Below are 24,259 nucleotides of genomic sequence, written 5' to 3'. Positions count from 1 at the left end.
TATCGGCTGGGATCCAGACATACGGGGAGGTTTATTAGTGGTGGCTGATTTTTGGTGATGGTGCTCAGGGGGAGTGTAGACACAAAGCAAAGAAATAAATTAAAAGAAAAATCCAAAGCTGGATGATGGATGAAGCAAAATAAGAAAGAGGACAATGGAAAACGTGAGGCAGAACAGGAGGGGAGAGGAGGGTTAAGTGAGGATGCAGAGCAAGAGGAGAAGAGGAAAGTGGTGAAAGATGGACGAAGAGAGAGGGAGAGGGAAGGAAAATCTCATCTCCTGGTGGAATAATCTGCCATTTATCACACTGATGGAAAAACAGGGAGTGAGAATGGAGCTGGATGAGGTTCAGAAGAGATAGAGTTTTATAGTTTCTGTTTTAAGTTTTAGCTTTCACTGGTCTTGTGGATGCTGCAAACATACTATAGCGTCTAGACAGCTTTTTGAGCAAGAATATAGCATGAATTATGCATGCAGGGTTGCTCTCATTTGTGGGAGCCATATTAATATTATTACATATGTGGCAATATACCAAAGGGTGGAGAGAGGTGAAGTCTCCTTCATGACACTCAGCAGATTGGGGAAAGCTATAATGGTGCACACACAAACTCATATTAATGTATTCCCATTCACATGTTTGTACACACACACTACCTTGCAAATGCATGTGCACTTGTGAATGTGGACACACACACAAACATACACACACACACATACGTACATACACACCAACCAAAAGGGGCTAAGCTTCGTTTTTCATTTCAGCAGAGAAGATTGCATTTTCTGAGGCTGTGGGTGCGTGTGTGTGTGTGTGTGTGTGTCTGTGTGTGTTTGTGTGATTACTAACTGTTTGGGAGGGAGTGTTGGGGGATATTAAACAATTCAAATGCTGTCTCTCTTGCTCTCCTCCACTGGAGAGACCTAAGAATGCAGCATGGCCACACACACATACACAAACACACACACACACACACACACACACAAACACACACACACACACACACACACACACACACACACACACACACACACACACACACACACACACACACACACACACAGAAACACACATACACACATATATATACACGTACTAGGCCAGTCCATTCTGTCAGACAGGCCAATTTAAAAACACACACATTGCCAATTAACTGAGAGGCGGCATAGTTTCAGTGTGGACATTGTTGTCATGCAGCATAAACTGATAATGTGGATATGTGAGTTTTTGTGTGTGTTTTTATCTGTGTTTTATTCTGAGCAAATTGCTTATTTTAAGACCGGGAGGAACAAAGAAAGTGAATGAACTGTCTGTGTTCTCTTTTCAAATGTCCACAGCTATTTCCCTTGTTTTTTATGAGTGTGAACAACTGGAGTCATTTTATTGACGATTACTGACCAAAACACAGTCTCCTGCTGGATAAATGCATACTATTATCCTTAAAAGTGTTTGCAAACAAGCAAAACACGCAGACAGAACACAACACAAAAGAAAAACCTAACACTGATAGAAAATTGGCCCTGGGGATGAAAATAAATAGCCAAAGACAGCAAGCAATTTGGTTAGTGTTGATGCTGCAGCTGAAAGGAGCGGATGTTTGAAGTCTGAGTCATGACCTTTTCATAGAAACCTAAATATTTGCTTTACTTGTACACTGTTATTTCTCTCTTATGGCACCTTATAACTGCAGTCTTGGGAGACCTACAACCCATAGCAGTGTTATGCATATACTACCATTCAATGCTTTAACTGCATAACTGATCTCTGGACAATCTTGATCTACTCTTTAAATGCCTGTACAACACTACATCCCTCCAGGTTTTGCACAAGGCCAATTTACAGCTCCAGGAAGTCTGCCAATATTCAGTGACTCTCATACTTATTTTCCACAGTTGATGTGATTAAATAAAATCCAAAAGTCCCATTATGTGGCATGAGGTGAAATCCAGACTGACATTCAACGTGAGTAAATGCATATGAGCCAGATGTACATGAGAAATTATTCATGATGGGGATTATAACTTGTCAAACACAGGTGTAAGTAATAACACTTATAATGGCCACCTTCCATCAAATTGCTCCATGCAGTGCCAATGCCAGGGCTCCATTTCCCAAAATGGATGATCTTAGCCCATAGACTTACAGTTGGACTCAGAGCATTTAGCTTTAAGATGCTTTTGGGAAACAAGGCCGTGGTTTGTGCACATTGGCTCCCTGGAACACATAAATGAAACGGTGGCCATCATTAATGTCAGCTTCAACTGTGTTGTTCTTGCTACATATCAAAATGTTTGTTTTGAGAAAAGAAGAAGGAAAACTTTGCAGATTGTATTCTTCCTGCTGATGACATTGTTCATGTACCTGCAAACCTCATTGCCAGAGTATGTTGATGCTGGATGATTCTGCAAAATCCTGCATTACGTACATTGACAAGTTTTTTTTTTTTTGGTTAAGGGTAGGTAAGGATAAACTGATGGGTTTGTTCCTTATGACAGTACCTACTGCAAAAACAGTGATCCTCTGCATTAATGATTTATTATTGTGAAATAAAGTATGTTTGATATCTTGCATCCCTCTAAATCTTGGGTCAGTTAGTAACAAGACAAAAATCTACAGCCATGCTAGCAGCTCTGTCAGGCTATACTTTCGTACAGCAGTGCTTTGAGCTAAATGCTAACAACAGCATGCTAACATGCTGACATTGTCAATACTAATGCTAAGCAGGTAGAATGCTAATAATAATGCTATCGCTAAGCAGGTATAATGTTCACCATTTTACGCTACCATGCTAACATTTGCTAATTAGCACTAAACACAAAGTACAGCTGAGGCTGATGGGAATGTTATTAGTTTTGTAGGCATTTGGTTATAAACCATTGGACAAATTGCAATTTTGACCTAATGATATTGCTAGATGGAAAGTTAGGGCATCACCAAAGTTATTACAGTTCAATCTGAGGGAAACATGAATGTTTGTACCAAATTTCATGGCGATCAATCCAATAGCTGTCGAGACACTTCACTCAAAACCATAAATGTGAACCTCATGGTGGCAATAGAGGAAAAGTCAGAGGAACAACAAAGTCATTGGTATTCACGAATGTTCAAATGTTTCATGGCAATCCCTTCAATAGTTGCTAAAATATCTCAGTCTGGGACCACAATGGTAGATGACCAGCTAGAAACCCAACATTGCCATTTATAAAGCCATGCCACTAGCATGGCTGAAAACCCTTGATTGTATCAATCTATGATATACCACTTCATGACAAAAACATCTGTTCCCCTGCCTTTCTGCAATAACATACATTCCCACACTGTCTGGCAAGAAGTGCTAGAGGCGTTAGCAAGCAATACCATGGGTCTTCATTAAAACTACATCATGATATTCTGGACCAGCGCATTAATGGTTACTCATTAAGCCACTGACAGCTGCAGCCATACTGTGTGCTGTAAATTGAAAGGTACAAATGTAGAGTCCACTGGAAATTTCCCAGAGTGTATGACTGGTGACTGACAGTTATTTAGCTGATCAGTGTTGATTGAAGAGTTGTTTGTTCTCTCATTGAGTTGACATGTCTTTGCAGGAGCTGTTGCATTAACTCAAATGGGTGATGACTGATGGAAACTCTGGAATGACGTTCACCTTTACACTCTAGAAGATTAACATAGATCATTTTGCTTTAATGTGGAGTCAGTGTTTCCCTGCCCAGTGATGGTCACTTGTCCTTTTACTAGATGTAAATAGTTACTTCAACGCTTGTTTTTCTGTGAGATCACAATAGATATCTATATGATTCCCTGTGCTTGTTGGCAGCTGACTCTGCATTCTAACTGACTGTCAGACACTTAATTCAAGAAGTCTGACAGTGACTTTAGCCGTGGGCAAAAGCAGCCCAGACAGTGAAAGGTTTAATGTTACACCGTAAGAAAACAAAAAAATGAATAAAGGGGGGGGGGGGTAAAATCACCCTTGGGCAAAGTTAGCCTAGGGGCACCCTTGCAAATACTGCAAGTACAATTGCCAATAGACTTGGAGTCACATATTCTGCCTATGGAAAGGAGACAACAGGCTTAAGTGTGTCTGTCAGAGTAAAACCACTAACCTTTCATAGAAGAAATGTGTATATTGGAGGTCTACTCAATGCATGTTTTTCCCCTGTTTGTCCCCATTCGCATTAGGGTGCTGTGACATGATCTTTGCTGTCACTGTTGATGTCTCCGCAGAGACTCCTATCTTCAACTGTGGTTGCATAAAATGATCTTTTTCTTTCAGCTCTTTTCAGGCTAGTCAGATCTGTTAAACATCAATCACATTAAATACAATTTCCATCCATAAATGAATCATCAATTCACCAAAGCTAACCTCTGACCTTTGTTTAACCCACGTCAAGAAGTGAATTGAGAAGCCAGGTCGGATGACCTGCACTGACCCATTTTCATAATTTTTATCTACCACAAACACAGTTCAAACCTGCGTCACTGCAGGTCTGAAAAGCAATTCTGTGGGAGCTGACGAAATCAGCTAAACCCAGTACTCCACTGGCTGAAATCTTAAATCTTATCTTTCATCCAGACAAGTGCAAACTTTGGATTTACCTCAGTCAGCACTGTAGCTATCTTTAATGCTGCAGGAGGAACTCTGGGACGATCAATAGTTCTTGATAATATTTTGATTATTAATGCTTGTTGGAATGACCCTGAAACTGCTACACCTACTACATGTTCATTCCGTAACAGAGCACACGGAATCAGTCTGTCCAGCCAACCAAAGCACTCCATATAAGGTAAATAATAATGGGGGACAAGACAACTCTAAGTAAGTTTAATATTCAGACAGCAGACTCACGCTTGTGGTTGTTCTTGCGCTGGAAGGGTAGTGTGTGTCTCTCTGAGTCTTCTTCCCCCTCCTCATCTGCCAGGTGGGTGTGAGTATAATGGTAACTCAGCCCTGGGCGGTTCTTATAGCGCTTTCCACAGACTGGAATACACGCACATACAGTGTATGATATTAGTTTTCTGTACATGTAAGTTAAGAAAAGAAACATAAAGAGAAATGTGAAGAAAGACTTAATGTTGCACTCACTGTCACAGACGTAAGGCTTGTCTCTGTCTTCAATGGCAGGCAGCTCTTGTCTCTTTCTCATGCCTCCGACACCGTAGGCCTGCAGCGAACACACACACACGCACACACACACTTGTAAACAAGTCAGACAATCACATGCAAAATCACACATGTACATAAGATACACATGAAAAGTTTGAACTTCCCCACTTGTCACACAAGTCCTGAATGCACACACATACACAACAAAAAGAGCGTAACAACACACTCCTCATTTGTGTGTTCAAGTATCTACATACCCACATATACACATTCATGCACACGCACATTTACATTCTAATCATCTGCTCTCAGTGTAAAGCTCTACTTCCAGCAGGAGGGGGTTGATGACACCTAGCAGGGGAGCAACAGCTCCAATTAGCAACCCTGGTGTCTGTGTGGGAGCATGTGTATGTGTGTATCAGTTTGTCTATGTGTATGTGTGTGTGATGCTTTCCAGAATGCATTGAGAACACTTGATTATCTTTCCATAGGATGCCCAAAAACAGTGCATAAAAAACCTGTCCGATATAATCAAAATTGTAAAAAAAAAAAAAAAAAAAAGGTTGTCTCAGCATGATTGGATCAGTTTGCATCTACTCTTCATAATAACTGCTGGTTTGTCAGATAACATTTCATTACAGAGCAAGCACAAAAATACTCCTGATGTAGAAGTCAAACACACTATGTGACATATGTCAGTTCAAAACTATCCTATCCCCAGACCTGGAATGACGAAAAAGTGACATTCTTGTAGATGTGTTTGCAATTTTTTCCCAAGACTTTCAGGCTATAACTTCACTGAAAATTCAAATGTGCATGCAAGGTTTGTGTTCAAGTATTCTACATTAGAATATCTTATAGGCTGTTATCTTAACTGTTGACTAATCCAGAGCTGTTTATGCTTATGTGTCTGACTGGCAGGACACTGAACTTTCACCACAGTTTGACTGTGGTTTTGACTGTGATATGAAATATGAAATTTCACTGTTGTCTTACCCGTGCTTTGGTACGGTTCTTTCGCTTCGGAACGTCTTCCTCCATCTCATCTACCTCCAGCTCGTGAGGGAAATCCCCAACAAGCAACTTCTATGGGTGAGATATAGAAGGAGAAAGATGGAGTAGGGTAGACTTTAAGACAGGTTATTATATTTCCGTTTTCCTTTTCTTTTCTCTTTTTTTTCTTTTCTTTTCTTTTCTTTTTAGCAATCTCAGGCACTACTTCCTTTTGCCTTGTTCAACATGGTTCCATTGGGTGGTCTCCCTGCTGATTCTGAGGGTATTTGCTTAATCCTAGTGTAGGAAACAACTGTAAGAGCAGAACCATTAACACTAAATATAGCCAAATGTGTCACCATTTAATTGAAATAAAGATTCCATTTACGACTTCCTCAATTGAAAGGATTCAAAATGCAATTTAGTATTCTACCTCTATAAAGCCAGGGGAATCCTCGGAGGCACATTAAGAAAGAAAGAACAATATCAAGCAGCAAAGGATGAAATATGCATATTTCTAGTCCCTAATATGGGTCAAGTCCCCAAAACACTTGATCCTACATGTCCCATAGATAGCCTCTTTTATGAGACCTACCTCCTATATACCCACTTCTTTCATACCCCTCACCTCCAGTTTGTAATGCAGGCTTTCTATTGGAAACTCTAAGTCTCAAGTCCGAGGCAAGATAACCCTGATAACGTCATCAAGGTAATTTTTTTCAAACTTCAGAGAGCTCCATCCAGGGCTACAGAAGACATTATATAACTTCACAGGATGTGTACTGCTCCTCATGAAAAATAAACTGAACTTCATGTGTAAAATCGGCAAAGCGCCCCTTTAAGACAAGAGGCTTTTCAATATTTTTTGTCCTTATAGGAAAACACGAGATAGCATTAAGGTTACCTGAAAGAGCCTCAAGCTTGGCTGGAGTTAGAGGAAGCCCTGGAGTAAACGACACTTTAGCTTTCAAAGAGCTGTGAGGGCCTTTAACTCAACTGTTGATTGATTAGCTGTCCATCTGAGTTCAAGAGTTCAAGAGCAACGGCCTCTAGCAGGTGAAACACTCAGCCAGATGGGCATTAAAGGTCCCACATTTTATACTTTCCTGTCATATTTGTACTAAAATGCTACGGCTGGATTTGGTGTGTAGCTATACATCGGAGCCTTTAGCTTGGTTCCGGTGTAAACCCCTGGATCATTTGGCACCGTTTGGGTGACCCCAATGCGGAAGTGGTGGAGCCTACTGCCCCTGCCTCCAGCTCACTCTCCAGAGCTGCTAGACCCTCTGGGCAGACCGGTACAGTGCAAGTGTGCGTCATGGCCAGCAGGGGAGCGTGCATGGCCGCAGAATCCGAGACCATCGGGGACATCAGGGAGATAGGTGATTGGGCAGCTGGGAGAGCAAGAGTGGAAGACTGCATATACCAAATATGCTATGCCTAGGCAGCAGCTACGGAGACAAAACTGTCAAGATACTTGTCCTTTTTTCGGAGTTCTGACTCCAGGCAGTAGATATCATAGCATAACTGTGGGTAAGCAAATTTGCAGTCCACACACACACACAGCCATGACAATAATTGGTTTTCAGAATTAATAAAATGGAAAACTTAAAACAAAAAGATGAAAAATAATCCAATGATCGGTAGAAGAATAACGTTAAAAAGATTAAAAGGTGAAAAGATCGTTGGAGAGGCCGAACAAAGCACTAAAAGAAGTCCTTAATAGAGATCGATCAAAAAGCAAAATAATGAATAAAAATATAGCAGATTTCAAGTAAACACTTGGAGAAACTGAATCCCGCAATATTGGAAGGTGGATCTGGTTCAGCCATACTGGGGGAATGGCTGAGGGCAGTGACGGTTTCATTGTGACACCACAAAGTTACGGAGGGTCCTGACGGCTCGTTTACAGGCACAGTGTCTGAATTCGGGTTGCGTACATTTCTTCGTGGAAGGAGTATTTACATACCTAGACCTGCTTTATAACCAAAAAAAGACACTCTACAATGTGGGACCTCTAAATTTTTGCTCAGAAGTTACTGAATGCCACAAGGTGTGGCGCACAGTAAGGATGACAAAGAGAAAAAAGCTGGCTTGCCTTCCCTCAAATGTCCCTTAAAAATGTCCCTTAAAACATTATTCACAAGGCTGACCTATAAAACACGTTAGCGGATTCCCTGTAAAACACCAAGACTGGCTGCAGTGCAATCACTAACAGTCACAAGCATGCACACACAGTCTGCGCCAGGAGGGAAGTTGTCAGAGCTGCGGGAGCCTATGTCACCAACAAAACACACACTCCGAGAGAGACAAAGGCAGAGACAGATAAAGAAACACAAACTTAGAGAGTAATACAGACAGATAAAAAGAGACAGACAGGCTGACATAAGAGGAAAACAACAAGAACAAGACGCAGAGAACAACAAAGAACGGAAGAGGGAAATGAGAGAGGGAAGAAAGAGAAACAATGAGTCTCACCTGACACTCGCTCATTGGCTCTTCTTCCTTGGTTTCTACTTTCTTGTCCAGGGTTTCCCCTGCGAGCAGCGACTCCAGCACAGGACCATCCGGGATCCCCCCCTCCTTCTTTAGAGAAGCCTCATAGTCTGAGGAATGAGACAATTACAATCAGAAAACAGCAGAGATCTCACATTCATGCTGACATGCTCAATTGAGCTGACACTGCCCCGAGGAAACAAAATTTGGCTGGTTCATGAAGGCACAAGGACTTCTGCAGTATACAGAGACTGAAGTGATCATTTGCATATTGGATGGAATTTCACGTTTGAGGGTGTGGCTTGAGGGAATTTTCCACATTTTCTTTACAGATGTTTTCTCTTCCCCTGTAACCCACCTGCTACAGACTGTCACTTAATGAGCAAAATATGCAAATTATTGTGAGTTTTAACTAATAACTCTGACTGTACATGAAACTTTCTTTCCATTATGATACAAACACAAACCTCAGTGGTGAGAGAGCCATGATCCATTAAGTGTTATTTATTTGTTAAAGCTATTACAAAGGTAGAAATAAAGAGGAAATTGTGATATTTTCTGACCTCTTGAATTTAGAAAAACAAGATACATGTCAACCCTCACTGATCTGTTGGTGGGCAAGCAAAACCAAACCACAAAAACGTTGGTTTCCAGCCAAACAGCCAAACATTGTTTAAATTCACAGAATTTTACTTTCAATTTAATTTTTTAAAACTTCAAAAAGTTTGCAAAAACACCAAGGGCTGAATTTTGGCAACATATTTATGAAATAGCATAGCTTCAATTATAGCTGAACAAGCTGATACAGAGTATACCATGTATGGGATAATGTCAGACAAGGTGGAATAAAGATGAAGTTTTAAAACTTAAAGCTACTCAAGTGGAAATAAATGAGCATGCTAGCAGCCTCTGTGTGGGTTATATAGTACTCTGAATATGTTTTGAATATGTTCAAATTAAAGGGGAAAGCGGCTCATCAAGGGGTTCAACATTAATGGCCTGCATTAATTTACAATTTAGCAATACAGTATGTACCCAAAAGACAGACAGATTCCACAATGGTGTCAATGGTAAAAGCTCCTCAAATGGTCGGGCCCATTCACTCCTTACCGATCTTGAACTCGATCGGTACAAGCCGTGGGTCCTCCAAGATGTTTAGCCGTCTCTTCTTGCGCCAGCAGCGAGCAGGATATGTGTACAACTGACCTGGAGCATGACCTAAAACACAGAGGAATACACAGCTTGATATAGGACATACTAACATGATTCATAAGTGACTCATAAGCATATGAACAAATCTTAATCTACCCAATAGTGGTAAAAGAGGTGGAAAGACCGACTGGCATTTTTCCATCCCTAGAGCCACAACTCTAGCATGGCCAAAAATATAAATGGTTGTGGTGTAAATGGTTGTCTTTTAATTAATACAGTTTTTAATTATAAACTACTTTTTGTTGGTTTCGAAAAAATTTATCTCAAGGTTGTTTCGAAACAAATAGTCAGCCACTAAAAACCACTTCAATTAACCAAATATGAATTACCCTGAAATCAAAAACACATACAAAATATTAATCAATTCAATTTTCAATTTAATTCACTACTATTCTATGCAAATCAAGTGAGAACTAAAAACTAACTAACAAACAAAAGAATTATACTGGCAGACACCGAGCAAAGCCTAAAAACTCAAATCTTACAACACTCATGCATAAGCGCGCACGCACACACACACACACACACACACACACACACACACACACACACACACACACACACACACAAATAAAGTGCACTCTCTCTGGAATAGTTGGTGCCAGCGGCGTATCATTGCCTACAGGGGTGTCTGATTCACTGCCAAAATACACTGATGTTACAGAGAAAGAGAAAGCTATGAGAAAACACCCTTTGGGGAAAGTTAAAAAAAAAGTTGAGGTGTGAAAAGTAGGAGGCCTGGAAAAGAGGAGGAGGAAATGGGGGAGGAAGGAAAGAGAAATAGAAACAAGCAGAGCAGAGGAAGGAAGAAAGCCGCAGGACAAATGACTGGAGAGAATAATTTGTGTAGCACAACAGCTGGCAAACACAACACACACCAACGACGGAGAGTGCTCTAGAGTACTCCTCAACCTTCAGCCAGCCATTTTATTCTGCCCAGGTATCAAACACACAAACATACACAGAGAGACACACACCCGGTCCACGGTGGTTCTTCTCCATCCAGATGTAACAGTTGCTCTGGGCCACGCCAGTTTGGGAGTCCAGGAAGGGGAGACGCATGGAGCGCTCGGCACACAGACGGGCATTGTAGCTGCGACAGTGTTCAATGGCCTCCTTATAAAACTCCTCACCAAGACTGAGGGAGGAGAAAGAGGGAGATTAGAAAGAGGGAAGGAGTGTGGGGGTCAAAGGTGAAGGAGAAAGAGGGAATACAGTCCAACATCAGCAGGAAAACAGGATGGCAAAACCACTGCGTGTATGTGTGCGTGTGTTGAGGTGGAGTGTGGGTCAAAAGAGTAAGGGCTTTAAGTGGACTTTCATTGACAGGTGTAGGGCAAGGCTTTATGCGCATGTGTGTATGTGCAAGCTTCAAATGGCGCACACTTCTAAGTGCATGTGTTTAAGTTAAAATTAAGTAAGTAAGTGGACAGTCATGGGCAATTATTGTGTGTGTTTGACTATGTGTGTGTGTGTGTGTGTGTGTGTGTGTGTGTGTGTGTGTGTGTGTGTGTGTGTGCGTGCGTGTAGGCAAGCCGTAGAGATGCACAGTCCTATTAACCTGGGTTACAGCAGATGAGCTGGCAACTGCAGCAACTCAGGCAACTCTCGCACATCACGCGCGGTACAGTAAAACATTTTCACTGCGAGGACAGTGTCGACTACATTCTGTATTCTCTCACCTGTACAAGTGTGAGTATGATTAAGATTCAATGTAATAGTCTTCCCTAATATTCTTCTCTTTGTCTTTGTTTCTTTTCAACACCCTCTCCCTCCCATCTTTCATCCTCCCTCTTACCTGTTTTTGATGACTGCACCTCCAGATTGCCTGTAGGGAGAAGAAGAAGAAAAGGCATAGATGTGTGGTGAGTCACTCCTACACCCCACCCAGCATTCGTTTGGCTTCTAATTCTTTTACATCTTTCCTTCACTCTCTCGCGCCTTCACTTTCTTCTAAATTATGTCCTTTTTCTCTTTTTTTTTTGCATATTTAACTTTCACACTTTTTTTTAAATTTTCATCGTTCTTCCCACTTCCCTCTCTCCCTTCCCTTTGTCTCTCTGTTAATCACTCCTCTCTAGTGTCTTCCTGCTGAGTGCAGACATCAAGGTCACTCTGCTATTCAGACGGTAGATACAGGACACACAAAACTACAGCTACACACAGACACAGTTACAGTACAGGGCCAACAGCAACGTCAGATAAACAGTGCAGTGCAGTTGCTGATAATGGTTTGTTGGATTTGGATTTTGCATCCTCTAAAGGTGTCACTGATTAAGTGTTTGATTAATTTTGCAGGATATTTTGCAGACTTCAAGGTTTAACAAATATATTGCATTAAGTTTAGGAATTTCAGCCATTTTTATACACAGTCCCTCATTTTTAGAGGCTCAAAAGTAATTGGACAAACCAACATAGTAGTTATAAATATAAGGATTAGTTTTTTACTACTTGGATGAAAATTATTTGCAGTCAATGACTCCCTGAAGTCTGGAACCCATGGACATAACCAAATGTTATGTTTCCTCCCTTGAGATGCTTTACTAGGGTTTTACTGCAGCCGTCTTCAGTTGCTGCTTGTCTGTGGGTCTTTCTGCCCTCAGTTTTGTCTCCAGTAAGTGAAAAACGTGCTCAGGTGGGTTGAGGTCAGGTGACAGACTTGGCCATTGGAGAATATTCCATTTCTTTGCCTTGTAAAGCTCTTGGGCTGCTTTCGCAGTATGTTTTGGGTCATTATCCATCTGTATTGTGAAGCACCATCCTATCAGTTTTCCAACGTTTGGCTTAAATTGAGCAGATAGTATAGAACTATACACTTCAGAATCCATCCTGCTGCTTCTATCAGCAGCCACATCATCAATGAACACAAGTGACCCAGTTCCATTAGCAGACATACATGCCATGCCATAACACTGCCTCCAACATGTTTGACAGATGATGTGGTTTGCTTTGGATCATGAGTTGTTCCTTTCCTTCTCCATACTCTTCTCTTCCTGTCATTCTGTTACAAATTCATCTTGGTTTCATCGTCCAAAGAATCTTGGTCCAGAACTGGGCAGGCTTTTTTAGATGTTTTCTGGCAAAGCGTAATCCGACCTTTCTGTTCTTGAGTGTTACCAGTGGTTTGCACCTTGTGGTAAACCCTCTGTATTTACATTCATGAAGGCGTCTCTTGATTGTAAACTTTGACAATGATACGCCTACTGCCTCGAGAGTGTACTTGGCCTGACTAGATGTTGACAAGGGGTTTTTCTTCAGGAAAGAATTCTGCAATCATCCAATTTAGTTTTCTTCCGTGGTCTGCCAGGCATTTTGGTGTTGCTGAACTCACCAGTTCATTCCTTCTTTTTAAGAATTTTGATAATGTTTTTATTTTTTCAGCATCTAACAATAAAGTTAGTTATTAATAGAGTACTGTTGAGTCTTTAACACTTTAAAAATAGGATAATCTAAAAAAGAATCAGGCAAACAATTACAGAGGAAAATATTGCACAAACCATAAAAACAAACCATAAAACTTGTTCACCCATTATGTACCATTTGGTAATGATTAGATGAAATTTGTTATTGTAAAAAAACAGTTTTACATAAAATTCAGAATTGCAAACCAAGGAATCCAGGAGAAAAGTGAGTTTTTATGGGCATCAAAAACCTAATTTTTTTTAAAAGAAAAATTATCCCATATCAGCACTATCTGCACCAAAATCTAATCAGTTCCTTCTTGGCCCAAGGCATACATTTCTGCCAAATTTAACTGAAATCTATTAAATGGTTTTTGAGATATCTGCTTATTAACAGAAAAACACAGAATAAAGTCAGGGGACTAAAAACCTGCTGGGCGGGGTAATTATTGAAATCTGCCACAACAACACACTACAATGACACAGTGAAGGTACAAAAAGAGCATATAATCATCTTTGATTAGAATAAAAGCAAAATTAGGTCTGAAAGGATTTGACTTTTTGACAAGACACTTAAACAAAAAGAAGATTATTTATGGTTTAATGTCTTTAGAAGCTGGATTAAAGCTGGTTTTTCACATGAAATAAAATGAGGGGGGGGCTCTTCGGAAAATGTCAAGTAGAATCAACTATCCTGGTTGGAAGTAAGGACAGACTCAATTCCACCATCAGATTTAGCAGATGCTGGTGAGGTCTGACAGCTTGTGCGTGGCATCTTCAAAACCTCGTAAACCAGTTCTGTAACCTCGCGGGCCATTACTGGACGTGTGACATTTAAAGGATGTGATCAGGGCGTCAATATGTGGAGCTTGCTGTGCTCATGTCCGTTAATGTGTCACTGGGAATGTGCTGCTTGCCTTCTGCTGAAGAGAATATGTTTCTTTACAGCCCAGAGCCTGCATTTGGCTGTGCATATGAACATTAGTGTATTTTATGGGTGCATCGGAGGTGCGTCATCAGAACTTTTGCTCACCTCGTTTCAGTTTGCTTTAGTGCTGTGCTTGTGATCCTCCCTGCAGTTTACAATAAACGAATGAAAAATGGAGCAGGATATAGGCTTGTCCAAAAAAATAGCAGGATAGATCCACACAGCCAGTCAGACACTGTTCAACCATTTGCTGCAGATAAAAGCAACACCTAAATGCCTGAATTTTAAATCAGAGTTTGTACCAGCAGAAGTGTGGCTGAACTAGAGAGGCAGCCATTCCCTTAGACACGAATATACCTACTGTTTGCATATAAATAGTCATGAAGTGGGAAAATAAACACTCACACACACTGAGAGGAGCTCAAACAGTTGCATACATTCAAAGAACACAGGTACACAAAGCCTTACATAAAGTCTTTTAAAATATTAAGAAGAAAAGACTTGGACTTCAAGAAAAACGGAAAACATTCAAAATGTATAACAGCTCACCCTGAGCTCCCAATCCACCTCCTCCCCCACCACCCCTCTCACTCAAAACCCCACTCCCTTCCATCCCTCCATCCCCTCCAACCTGCTCTCCTCCACTGACTTCAGAGGTACTGGAATAAGTCCCCCCTCGATAATAAGTTGACAGCTGTAGAAAATGGCTTCTATCAATTTGGGTGCCCACAATCTCATTGTATATTGTGATAGCAGAGCTGCATGACTGTTTGCCTGTTTAGAGGCTCGTACGGGAGAGGAGCTGAGGCACTCCAAGTGGAGGCTGAGAGGGAGATTCACAAAGAGAGGGAGAAAGTTGGGAGGAGACACTTGAAGAAAGAGAGAAGGGGAAAAGAGATGGGCAGAGGAGAGAAAATGAGAAAGACATCCACAGCGGAATAGGCAGAAAGACAGGGATGGAAGGGGTAAGTAGAGGAAGGGACAAAAAGTCAGACAGAGAGAGAAATGGACAGGGAGAGAAATAAGTGTTGAGTACCAGTACCAGAGCAGGATGACCTGTGAAAAGCTTAGCTCTCTGTCGTTTAACAGAGAGCTGCAGACACATTTTTCTGGACCAGCTATGTTCTATTTCAGCTGCATTATATCCATCAGAGAAAAAAAACACACTTTCAACAGCAGTTTGTAAAATAATAATCTTCAACTCTTAGATTTGATTCAAAAATTGCATTGAGGGGGTGGTAACAGTGGAAAGAGCATGATCAACAAACATTTCCTCAAATGCTATCTCTCCATCATGCCAGCCAGCTTGCTAAGTAGAATAGTGAGCCCGAACAGCGAAGGAATAAACCTATTCTTAATTCCTCCCTTATGTACCTGCATTGGGAACACATAATGTTTTAAAACCCACTCATGATAGAAAGGACTGTTTGTGATATGAAGTTCATTTTTAATAGGTGTCTGACATGGTTGCTCTGAAGATGAACTTAACAGCCACTGGTAAGTTCATCAATAGCCATGCGTCCTGTGATAATGTAAAGATAAAGCATTAGTTAAGTGACTGTATGTTTTGCATATGCAGTACAGACTTAAATATGTAGTTATACATTTTTGGAATTACATTTATTTGATTTGCTTGCAAGAGTTGGATGAGAAGATGCCCGCCAAATATGAAGCTAACTTCAGGCAGAAGACTGTTAGCTTAGCCTACCACATAGACTGCAAACAGGAAACAGCTAGCCTATCTCTGTTCAAATGCGCTACTAGCACCTCTAAAGCTCAAAGATGAACAAATTATATCTTGTTTGTTTAATACATACAAAAATCTTTTGGAAAGAGCCATGTTACATGTTTCCTTAGCTCCAGTCTGCGTGCTACGCTATGCTAACTGGCCGCTAGCTTCATATTTAATGACAGACATGAGAGTGGTATCAATCTTCTCATCTAACTCTCGGCAAGAACGTGAATAAGTGTATTTCGCAAAACTTGCCTTTAACATAGTAAAGGAAGGAAGGCTTGACTATGTAATGTATACAAATGTCAGAATAAAGGATTTTCTTCCATGTAGGGGGGGGGGGCAGCTGCACTGCTCTGGCCTGTGGCCACTACGGTCCTACCAGCCAAGCAGGTTGCGTAAAACAGAGACCACAGAGAGAGGCATAGAGAAACCAGACTGCCCATCATCAAACCACACCGCAGATGAAGGAAGGCCAGAACCTGATGCCGCGCCAACACACACATGAGTGGGTGTACGTCTCATTCAGCATGCAAACTAATTTTACAATTCCATTACATTTCTTTTTTTCAATATTTTCAACATTTATTTAAATTTCAGGTTTATTCCAGGTATATTTAGACTAATGGATGCACACAGACTTACAAGCGCAGAGAGAAATACTAGCAGCTTTAGTAATTAACATAGAGCCAACTCGCCAACAAACTGGAGCTGACTACCAAAAATGTCCACGCAGACATGACGGAAATGACAATCAACCAGGCCTGTACTATGCAAGGGCACAAAAACAACACAAAGGACACCTGTGCCAATGCTTGCATGTGCACACACACAGAAATGTATGCTAGCAAATACATGCATATACTGTAAACAAAGCAGAGAGGTTGTACACTAATACGTAAGAGTTACACGCATACACACGAGGTATGGACAGTATTATGAACCTCTAACGAGAGACATACACATTAACTCATGATTAGATGAGGAAAAGGAATGAGAGTGCCTGGAGCATGTAGTTTGTGTGTATATGTGTGTATGAACCCTAAGCACACACAGAGCTGTCTGCCTCAGCCTGCACTAAGCAAACAGCAGGGAGGGAGAGGCCTCCATGAAAACACTGAAGAAACCAGTGAGTACAAACACACACACACACACACACACACACACACACACACACACACACACACACACACACACACACACACACACACACACACACACACACACATACACACACACAAACACATAAATAAACACACTCATGCTCCCGATAGACAGTTGACATACAGCCTTCCTAAAAAGCACAGCCACCCCACCAGGCCCACCCTTACTACTCTATTGTCTGAATCTCTGGGTGATCCTTCAAGTCCCATTCAGCAGAAGCAGTCCACTTCAGCACATACTGAGTCACAGTCCAGCGTTGCTTCTACACTCTGCTAAAACAGACACACACACATTGCCAGCAGCAGTTTATGGTTGAGGTGCAATTAACCACACCAATTAGCTGGTTCTCCAGCCAATAGAGAAACAGAGGGCTCCCCCTAGAGGTGAAATCACATTATTGTCAAAGCTGAATAGAAAGAGAGGAATCATAAAAATTAGTCCACAATTACAAAAAAGAAACGTCAATGCCAGCGAAGGATTTTATTTCAATGGTGGTTTCCAACTGGGTAAAATGAGGTAATTAGACTGGAAGGAAATGAAGTATTCCACATGTAAATGGCTTTATGAGGGCTAAGTGCAGATTGTATGGGAGTGTTTTGGACTTTACATTTGTTCACAAATGCTGCCGAGACTATGGCTGTTAGCTGTATGTGTGTGCGTGTGTGTGTGTGTGTGTGTGTGTGTGTGTGTGTGTGTGTGTGTGTGTGTGTGTGTGTGTGTGTGAGGGGGGGGGTTAGTTTTAAGCCTGTAAAAACACTTGTGCCTACATCTTCAAGTCTGTACACCTGGTCCACACACCTGTATCATCCACCATTGTCCATCTGTGCAGTAACTCACACAGCCACACACACACACACACACAAGCATTGTCTGGCATACGGAGCTTTGTGTGTGTGTGCACAGTGGAGAACTAATATCAAGCGGCCTACTACTGTACTGTTCCTCCCCTCCCCCAACTCAGCCCTTCCATGGCTGAACTCAACAGATTAAACTATGCAATATCACCCTTACCAATTCACCCCTCCTCCTCCCTCTTCCCCCTCCACCTCCCCCCATTCTCACCACCCTCAATTCAATTTCTTCTCCACTCTCCTCCTCCTCTCTCTCTCTCTCTCTCTCTCTCTCTCTCTCTCAGTGAAATGATTTGTCTCTTTTCTCTCTTTTCCCAATTTGTGTGTGTGCGTGAACACATTTTCCTGTTCTTCTGAAGATTGCCAGGCTGCAGTGGCAAGGATATATATATATAATATATTTGGTGAGGCTGCACACAAACACCCACACTCTTGCAAGTATACACACATGCACACTGATGCGGTGGCAAGAAGAGACGCTGTCCAGTATAGTCCTACCAAATAAAGGGGGAAGACACAGACACACACTGTAGTACACACACACTGCTGTGGTCCAGCTCCCGTGTCAGTTGATGAAAACAGTTACAGACATACCTTTCTTTTTTAGAGTGGGTGTATATGTGTGTGACAGAGTGCATGTCAGTCAGAAAGACAAAGAGGCCACACACTCGGGTTGACCGTGACAGACAGACAGATGGACAGACAGGAGTGTGTGTTGCTGTGTGTGTGGTGGTGTCTGAGCAGGAGTGGACGTCTGCCACACTACCAGCTGGGAAACGTCATTTTCCCCGATTTGCTGTCACAGCTCTGCATCTATGCATGTGTGTATATGTGTGTGTGCCTATCTGCAGCTGACTGTTTGCATATTTGAACATGACAAGAGATATGACACAGAAAAGCAGAGTGACGGAGGTAGACAGAGGCAGAGCCAAGCAACAAATCATGTCATTTCTGTCAGTGCTTTGTGTTACATGCTATGTGGGATTTTAATGAAGAGTTGCGTGTCATTTCCTGTGTGTATCTCTCTCCTTGTCCACTGGGTGTGGTTATCTTGGAGTCACTATAAAACTGTGACTCATAGGCCTCTCTGTGCATGTTTGTGTGTATGTTTCCTGTTTGTAGGTTTGCATGAGTTTGTGTCTACATATGCATGCACACCCACATCAGTGCATACCTATTTATGCATGCTGAGTATTTGTATTTGTGTATGGATTCATTCCTGGTCCATGTGTGTGGGTGTATATAGCCTGTAGCTAGCTGCAGTGTGTATTGAGGGCAGTACATCAGGGTAAGGCAATCTGCCTCTGAACAGCTCCTTCAGGTGAGATTTATCACCACTGCACTTGGCCTCTTATTATGGCAATGGATTCCCTACCTCTGTATATGGGTGTACACGTGTGAGTGCGCATGTGTGTACGAGTGTGTGTTTTCTTAGCCCCCCCCCATTAAAGTGTTGCAGAGGGGAAGCCCATTGGTTTGTGTTGACTCCACCCTCGACAACTCCTGATAGGGATCCGCCGGACACGCACAGACACTGGGAATAATCTAAATGGAGACTGACAAGAGAGAAGAAATAATGCTGAGGAGAGGAGAGCAGAGCAGAGGAGAGGAGAGGAGAGGAGAGATTTGAGTTGATTCATTCTCTGCTTCTCCCATGTTTTGCATTTGGACTACAAGTTCAAGCCCAAACAGAACTACAAATTCCAAATTCCTGGCTGGAAATCATACAAGGTCCCAAAGCAGTGGAGCTGACTGACAGTCAGTTAGGTAGCACTGGAGAAATAGGTCATAGAGCTAAAAATACTTATCTATGTCTCTCTTTTTCTCTGTCTCTCTCAGACTCTCTCTACCCTGTCATCTTCAAAAAATACAAAATAAACCAGATAGAAAGTCTAAATAAGGGGATGATGAAAAGAATAACTCGGAAAAAGAAATACCCTTAAAAACATCAGACCTCAGGCTAACTCCCACAAATGAAGAAAAAACTGAGAGCAAGAAAGGGAATGACAGAGTGCAACTGTGTGTATGTTTCCCGTTGCATGTATATGTGTGTGTGTGTGTGTGTGCGTGTGTGTGTGTGAGTCTCCATCCTCACGGGTGATACCGCACAAATGAGCGAGTGAGGGAATGAAAGGGGGAGATTGAAAGAGAAAGAAAGATCTAGAAATGGATGCTCAGGCTGTGGTTTCAGCCATCGCGCGGGGCTGTTTGCACACAGAGCCGGTTATTACATGGAACTCATTTAGCTCGGCTCAGTCAGGCAGGGCAGCAATAATATTGTATAGGCCCTGCCACAACCGCTACCAATACCTCGGCACACGGTTATCTACATCTCCCCCTCTAATCAGCACAAAGAAGTAATATCGCTGAAATATATGCCATATCAGCTGTCACTTTGACTAATTCTACCACCTGTGTCTTTAAATTCATTGTAATAAAGTGGGATTCTGACTGTTAATTTCATTTAATTGCACTTTGTTCCTAAAGCATTCTCATTTTTATGGATGTTGTATTCTATTTCATAAGCAGGAAGCATCAGAATTGGATGCAAACATCGGAGGCAGGATCTTCAAATCTTCTTTGTAACTAACATAACACTCTGCAATGCCACAAACGGAAAGATTGTATAATTTGGTATGAGCAGTGGACTATAAACACTTTCTGTCAGTAGATAGTCCAAATCTACAGTAAATCCCTCCAACGGAACTCTTGGGAATAAGCTATCCAACAAGATTCAAAGGGATCTGATAAAAGGCATAGAGAATTTCCCTCACTACTTTTTGCTGAATATTAAAGTAGTGACATGCCTTGATTCACAATGTAAAGAAGTGCGGTGGAGGATGGGGGTTGGGGGTTGAGGGTAAGTGACTTGGAGGGCTCAGATGGTTTGAAGCCAAAACGAAAACAAAATGGGAAAAGAGAGAGCGAGATGGAGAGGAAATGGCTGAACAAAAGGGAGATGGCGAAAAGAGAGATGGATGGAGAAGGTGATGGAGAAAGAGGGAGGGAACGTGAAAGACGGGGGGCGGCAGGGGTGATGGGTGGACAGAGAGGAAATAAGAGGGAGAGAGAGAGATGAAGAGGGTTGCAGAGGAGAAGGAGAGAAAGAGAGATTAAACGAGTCTATAATCCAACAGAGACGTAGACAGAGTGAAGGCTGGTGTAAGGAAATGCCCAGTAGACTGGAGCTAGCTGCTCTCTCCTCCACTGATTTGCCTTAGTACACAAATGAACCCTCCACTGTACTTCCACACACATACACATCAACTGGCTAACACACTGCAAGTCCCACTCACACTTGGCTGGGCAATGGGCAACAGTTGTAAATGCTTCCCACAGAATTTACATCCACTGAATTAGTTATCATTTATTGCAGATATTCAACAAGGTTTAAGGACATTTAAGGACATAACAAGGCATTGTCTCCGGCGCACAGCCAGCCACCAGATTAGGGCCGACATTGAACCAAATTTTGCTAGTTGTTTGGCCCGTTTTAATGGATCGGCCCCTAATTTGTAAGCCCCTAATAGTTTTTTGTTTGTGGACATGCTAATTACCAGGGCTTGTTTAAAAACAGAACCCATTGCGGTAACTGGAATCTACGTTCCAGTTAAACCTATACTGCTTAACGATGGCATTTACACAGTTGGTGAGATGTTAAACTCCGTGTTGACTGCTGTGGTCTTGTGTAATAACTACATTCAGCCTTATTTCTGCACAGAGTCAGATGCTGTAGAGAAACAGTATGACAGCATCCCTGAAGGACTGAAACTGGCTGACAGCTTGACTGCTTGTTATATGACTTTTTTTCCTCTTTTGTCTAACTTTCTAAGCGCTAGAAAATCAATGTAAAACCACGATTGAAAATTGGGCACTAGTTCATTACTTACTGGCCACAACCTCTTCTCTCAATCTGCCCCAGAATTCCATGCAAATCAGTCAATTTAATCCCCTGACATGGTGTCACCGAGGGCCTCTGGGAGCAATCAGGCCATGCTTTGGCTCTGCTTGGATGGGCAACCAATGGAGAAGAAGAGGAAGAGGAAGAGGATGAAGAGGAGAGAAGAGGAGAAGATGCTCTGAACTCAAAGGTCCAAGATAACAGACTCCATGCAGTCTATCTGCCCATTCCTGTCCCTTCATCAAATAATGTTACTGAATATCAGCTTATTAAAGTATAATTCCACCTTAAAATTGCCAATATTGCACTTTATTTTACTATCATTGGGGTGTTTACAATGTTAAGAGTAAAATCCATTTGGCCAAAATAGTAAAATACCATCACAGCCAATCAGGGCAGCACACAGTTCCCCACTGAGTACCATTGCAATGCTCTCTCCTGTCAAGTGCTCTTCAAAACAGGCACGTACAGGGCAAACGTTCATGGAATTGCACGAAATGTCGCCTGTGTCTGCATCTCAGAGAGGCTGACAGACAGACAGAGAGACAGACAGACAGGCAGGCTGTCTACATCCCATATCCCTGCCCAGGTAAAACCTGCACAGCATCAGATGTGCGCCCCTGCTTTGTGCACAGGTCTTGAGACTTTTCTTTGTTTCAAACTGCCTAAGCTGAATCTTTTGTGTGCGCATACTATCCTCGGTTACATGTTTATATTGAAGCTATTGTGATTTTTTATTTATCCCCCCCCCCCCGATAGATCTGTGTAAGTACCCGCTTACAGACGCACATCAGCCACCTTTTTGGCCGGGAGCCCAGGCGGGCAGCAGGCGTCTGCATTCCGCTGAAACCAGTCTCAGGAAAAACAAAACAAAAAGAAAAAAACTGAACCCCTAAAAACTGCACAAAGGGGATCATCACAGGAGAAACTTCACGGGGAAAATCCACCCGTTACAAGACCACTTGGCGGAAATAAATATCCACTGAGATGCACGTTAAGTGTAAAACCCCCGATGGCATGTTTTTTTTATTATTACAGGCTTTATTATAGGTGCGGAAGATGAACGCAGGTCTCGGAGTTGAAGCCGTGCACCAGCGTATTTGGCTCAGCCTATATTTCCGAGAGGTTCGGCAGCAAAGGTAACGCTGCAGCCTAAAACCCGAGCAGCCAGCTTCATTCTGCCTACCTGTTTACCCCCTCTCTGTCCACAAAAAAAAAAAAAAACAAACAAAAAAAACCTGCACGCAGGTACTGTGGAGCCATCCAAGCTCCCTACCTCCCGGCCAGCCGGCCACTCCAGCCTGGCTTTGACCGTGATCTTGGCTGGCTACACTAGTAAGGGACATGCCGGGTCACCCAAATCTACCTCCAGCATTCCTCCATATCCCTGCACACACGCTGCCGTCGGCTCAGGGAAACGGTTACACGAATTGAATCGGAGCGCACAACAGTCCCCTCATGCCCACACCACAGAAACCCCCGTCAGCTTTAAAAATAACTTTTCTTTTGGGCTAATTCGCATCCCCTGACATTATCTGCATCTCTGCTGTATGTGTTGCATGTATAGATGTGTTGGTAATCATGCTGAGAATTATCTAGGAATTTAAGGCTCTTAAATTGCACTGACAGGCATGCACGAATATAAAAAGCGCAAACGCTCAGGAAATGTGCTGTACTTACGATTTGAGGGGGTTCTGTACCGCTGTGGCCATTTTGATATAGTATGATAGAATGCAACACTGCAGAGCCCGGTATTGTACATGTAATGTAGCAGCTATTTCAATTTCATTCATTCTCTGGGGCTGCGGCTGGAGCGAGCAGCCAATGGGAGGCGGAAGCGCTCTGTGACAGCTTTGGGGAAGTGTAGTTTTTTACGCATGTCAACATGAAACATGCCGAGGAGGAGCGCACTACAAGTACCAGCGGGGGCAGCGGTTTTAAGTGGCCCACAGTCCCGCCTCGGACTTGTGAGGGGAAAAAGCCATCCCCCAAGATCCGAATTTATAATAAAATGTCTACAGTTATGTCAAGGTTGGGTTGCAGGGCTGTCTGTCAGTCTGTGGAGGCCAGCTTCTCTTATGCATTACTGCCTTGTCTGGACAATGATGGTATGAGGTTTGAATCTATACTGAGGGCTTCCTAAAATTGCATCACATCATAGAAGTTGCAACTTGTTGGATACATTTCACGGTGGAGTCAATTAAACCAGAAAACAATAGTAACGAATCATTCAGAATTTATTTTCTTTGCACGTGTGTGCCCAGAAGGGCAGCAGGTTGGTATGGGTATGTATTTAGGGAGTATTGGCCAGATATCACCTTACCTGTGTGCATATTATAGAGAAAACCTAGTTCAGACACAAGAACACACACACACACACACACACACACACACACACACACACACACACACACACACACACACACACACACACACACACACACAAAACAATTTTATTTTTAGTAAACATCTGCTT

The 24,259-nt window shown here is 42.3% G+C and overlaps 1 protein-coding gene across 2 annotated transcripts in view; it reads right to left on the bottom strand.

The window, feature by feature from the left end:
* Window positions 1-23,576, bottom strand: part of dpf1 (D4, zinc and double PHD fingers family 1) — a 38,490-nt gene extending 14,914 nt beyond the window's left edge. The window contains exons 1-8 of one of the 2 annotated variants that reach the window (XM_040131807.1): window positions 23,464-23,576; window positions 11,605-11,634; window positions 10,784-10,944; window positions 9,705-9,812; window positions 8,577-8,704; window positions 6,102-6,191; window positions 5,085-5,163; window positions 4,848-4,979 (exon numbers count right to left, since the gene is read on the bottom strand). In XM_040131807.1, the coding sequence (XP_039987741.1) occupies window positions 4,848-4,979; window positions 5,085-5,163; window positions 6,102-6,191; window positions 8,577-8,704; window positions 9,705-9,812; window positions 10,784-10,944; window positions 11,605-11,634; window positions 23,464-23,576 (841 nt within the window). Of the gene's footprint in view, window positions 1-2,602; window positions 2,609-4,847; window positions 4,980-5,084; window positions 5,164-6,101; window positions 6,192-8,576; window positions 8,705-9,704; window positions 9,813-10,783; window positions 10,945-11,604; window positions 11,635-23,463 lie in introns of those variants that run through there. The other variant, XM_040131808.1, reaches the window with a different exon arrangement.
* Between the last annotated feature and the right edge of the window lie 683 nt (window positions 23,577-24,259).

This window comes from Xiphias gladius, chromosome 7, assembly GCF_016859285.1.
Source record: "Xiphias gladius isolate SHS-SW01 ecotype Sanya breed wild chromosome 7, ASM1685928v1, whole genome shotgun sequence".
In the NCBI taxonomy this organism is placed as follows: domain Eukaryota; kingdom Metazoa; phylum Chordata; class Actinopteri; order Istiophoriformes; family Xiphiidae; genus Xiphias; species Xiphias gladius.
The sequence above is the reverse complement of the archived record's forward strand: the minus strand, read 5'-3'. Positions and strand labels throughout refer to the sequence as shown.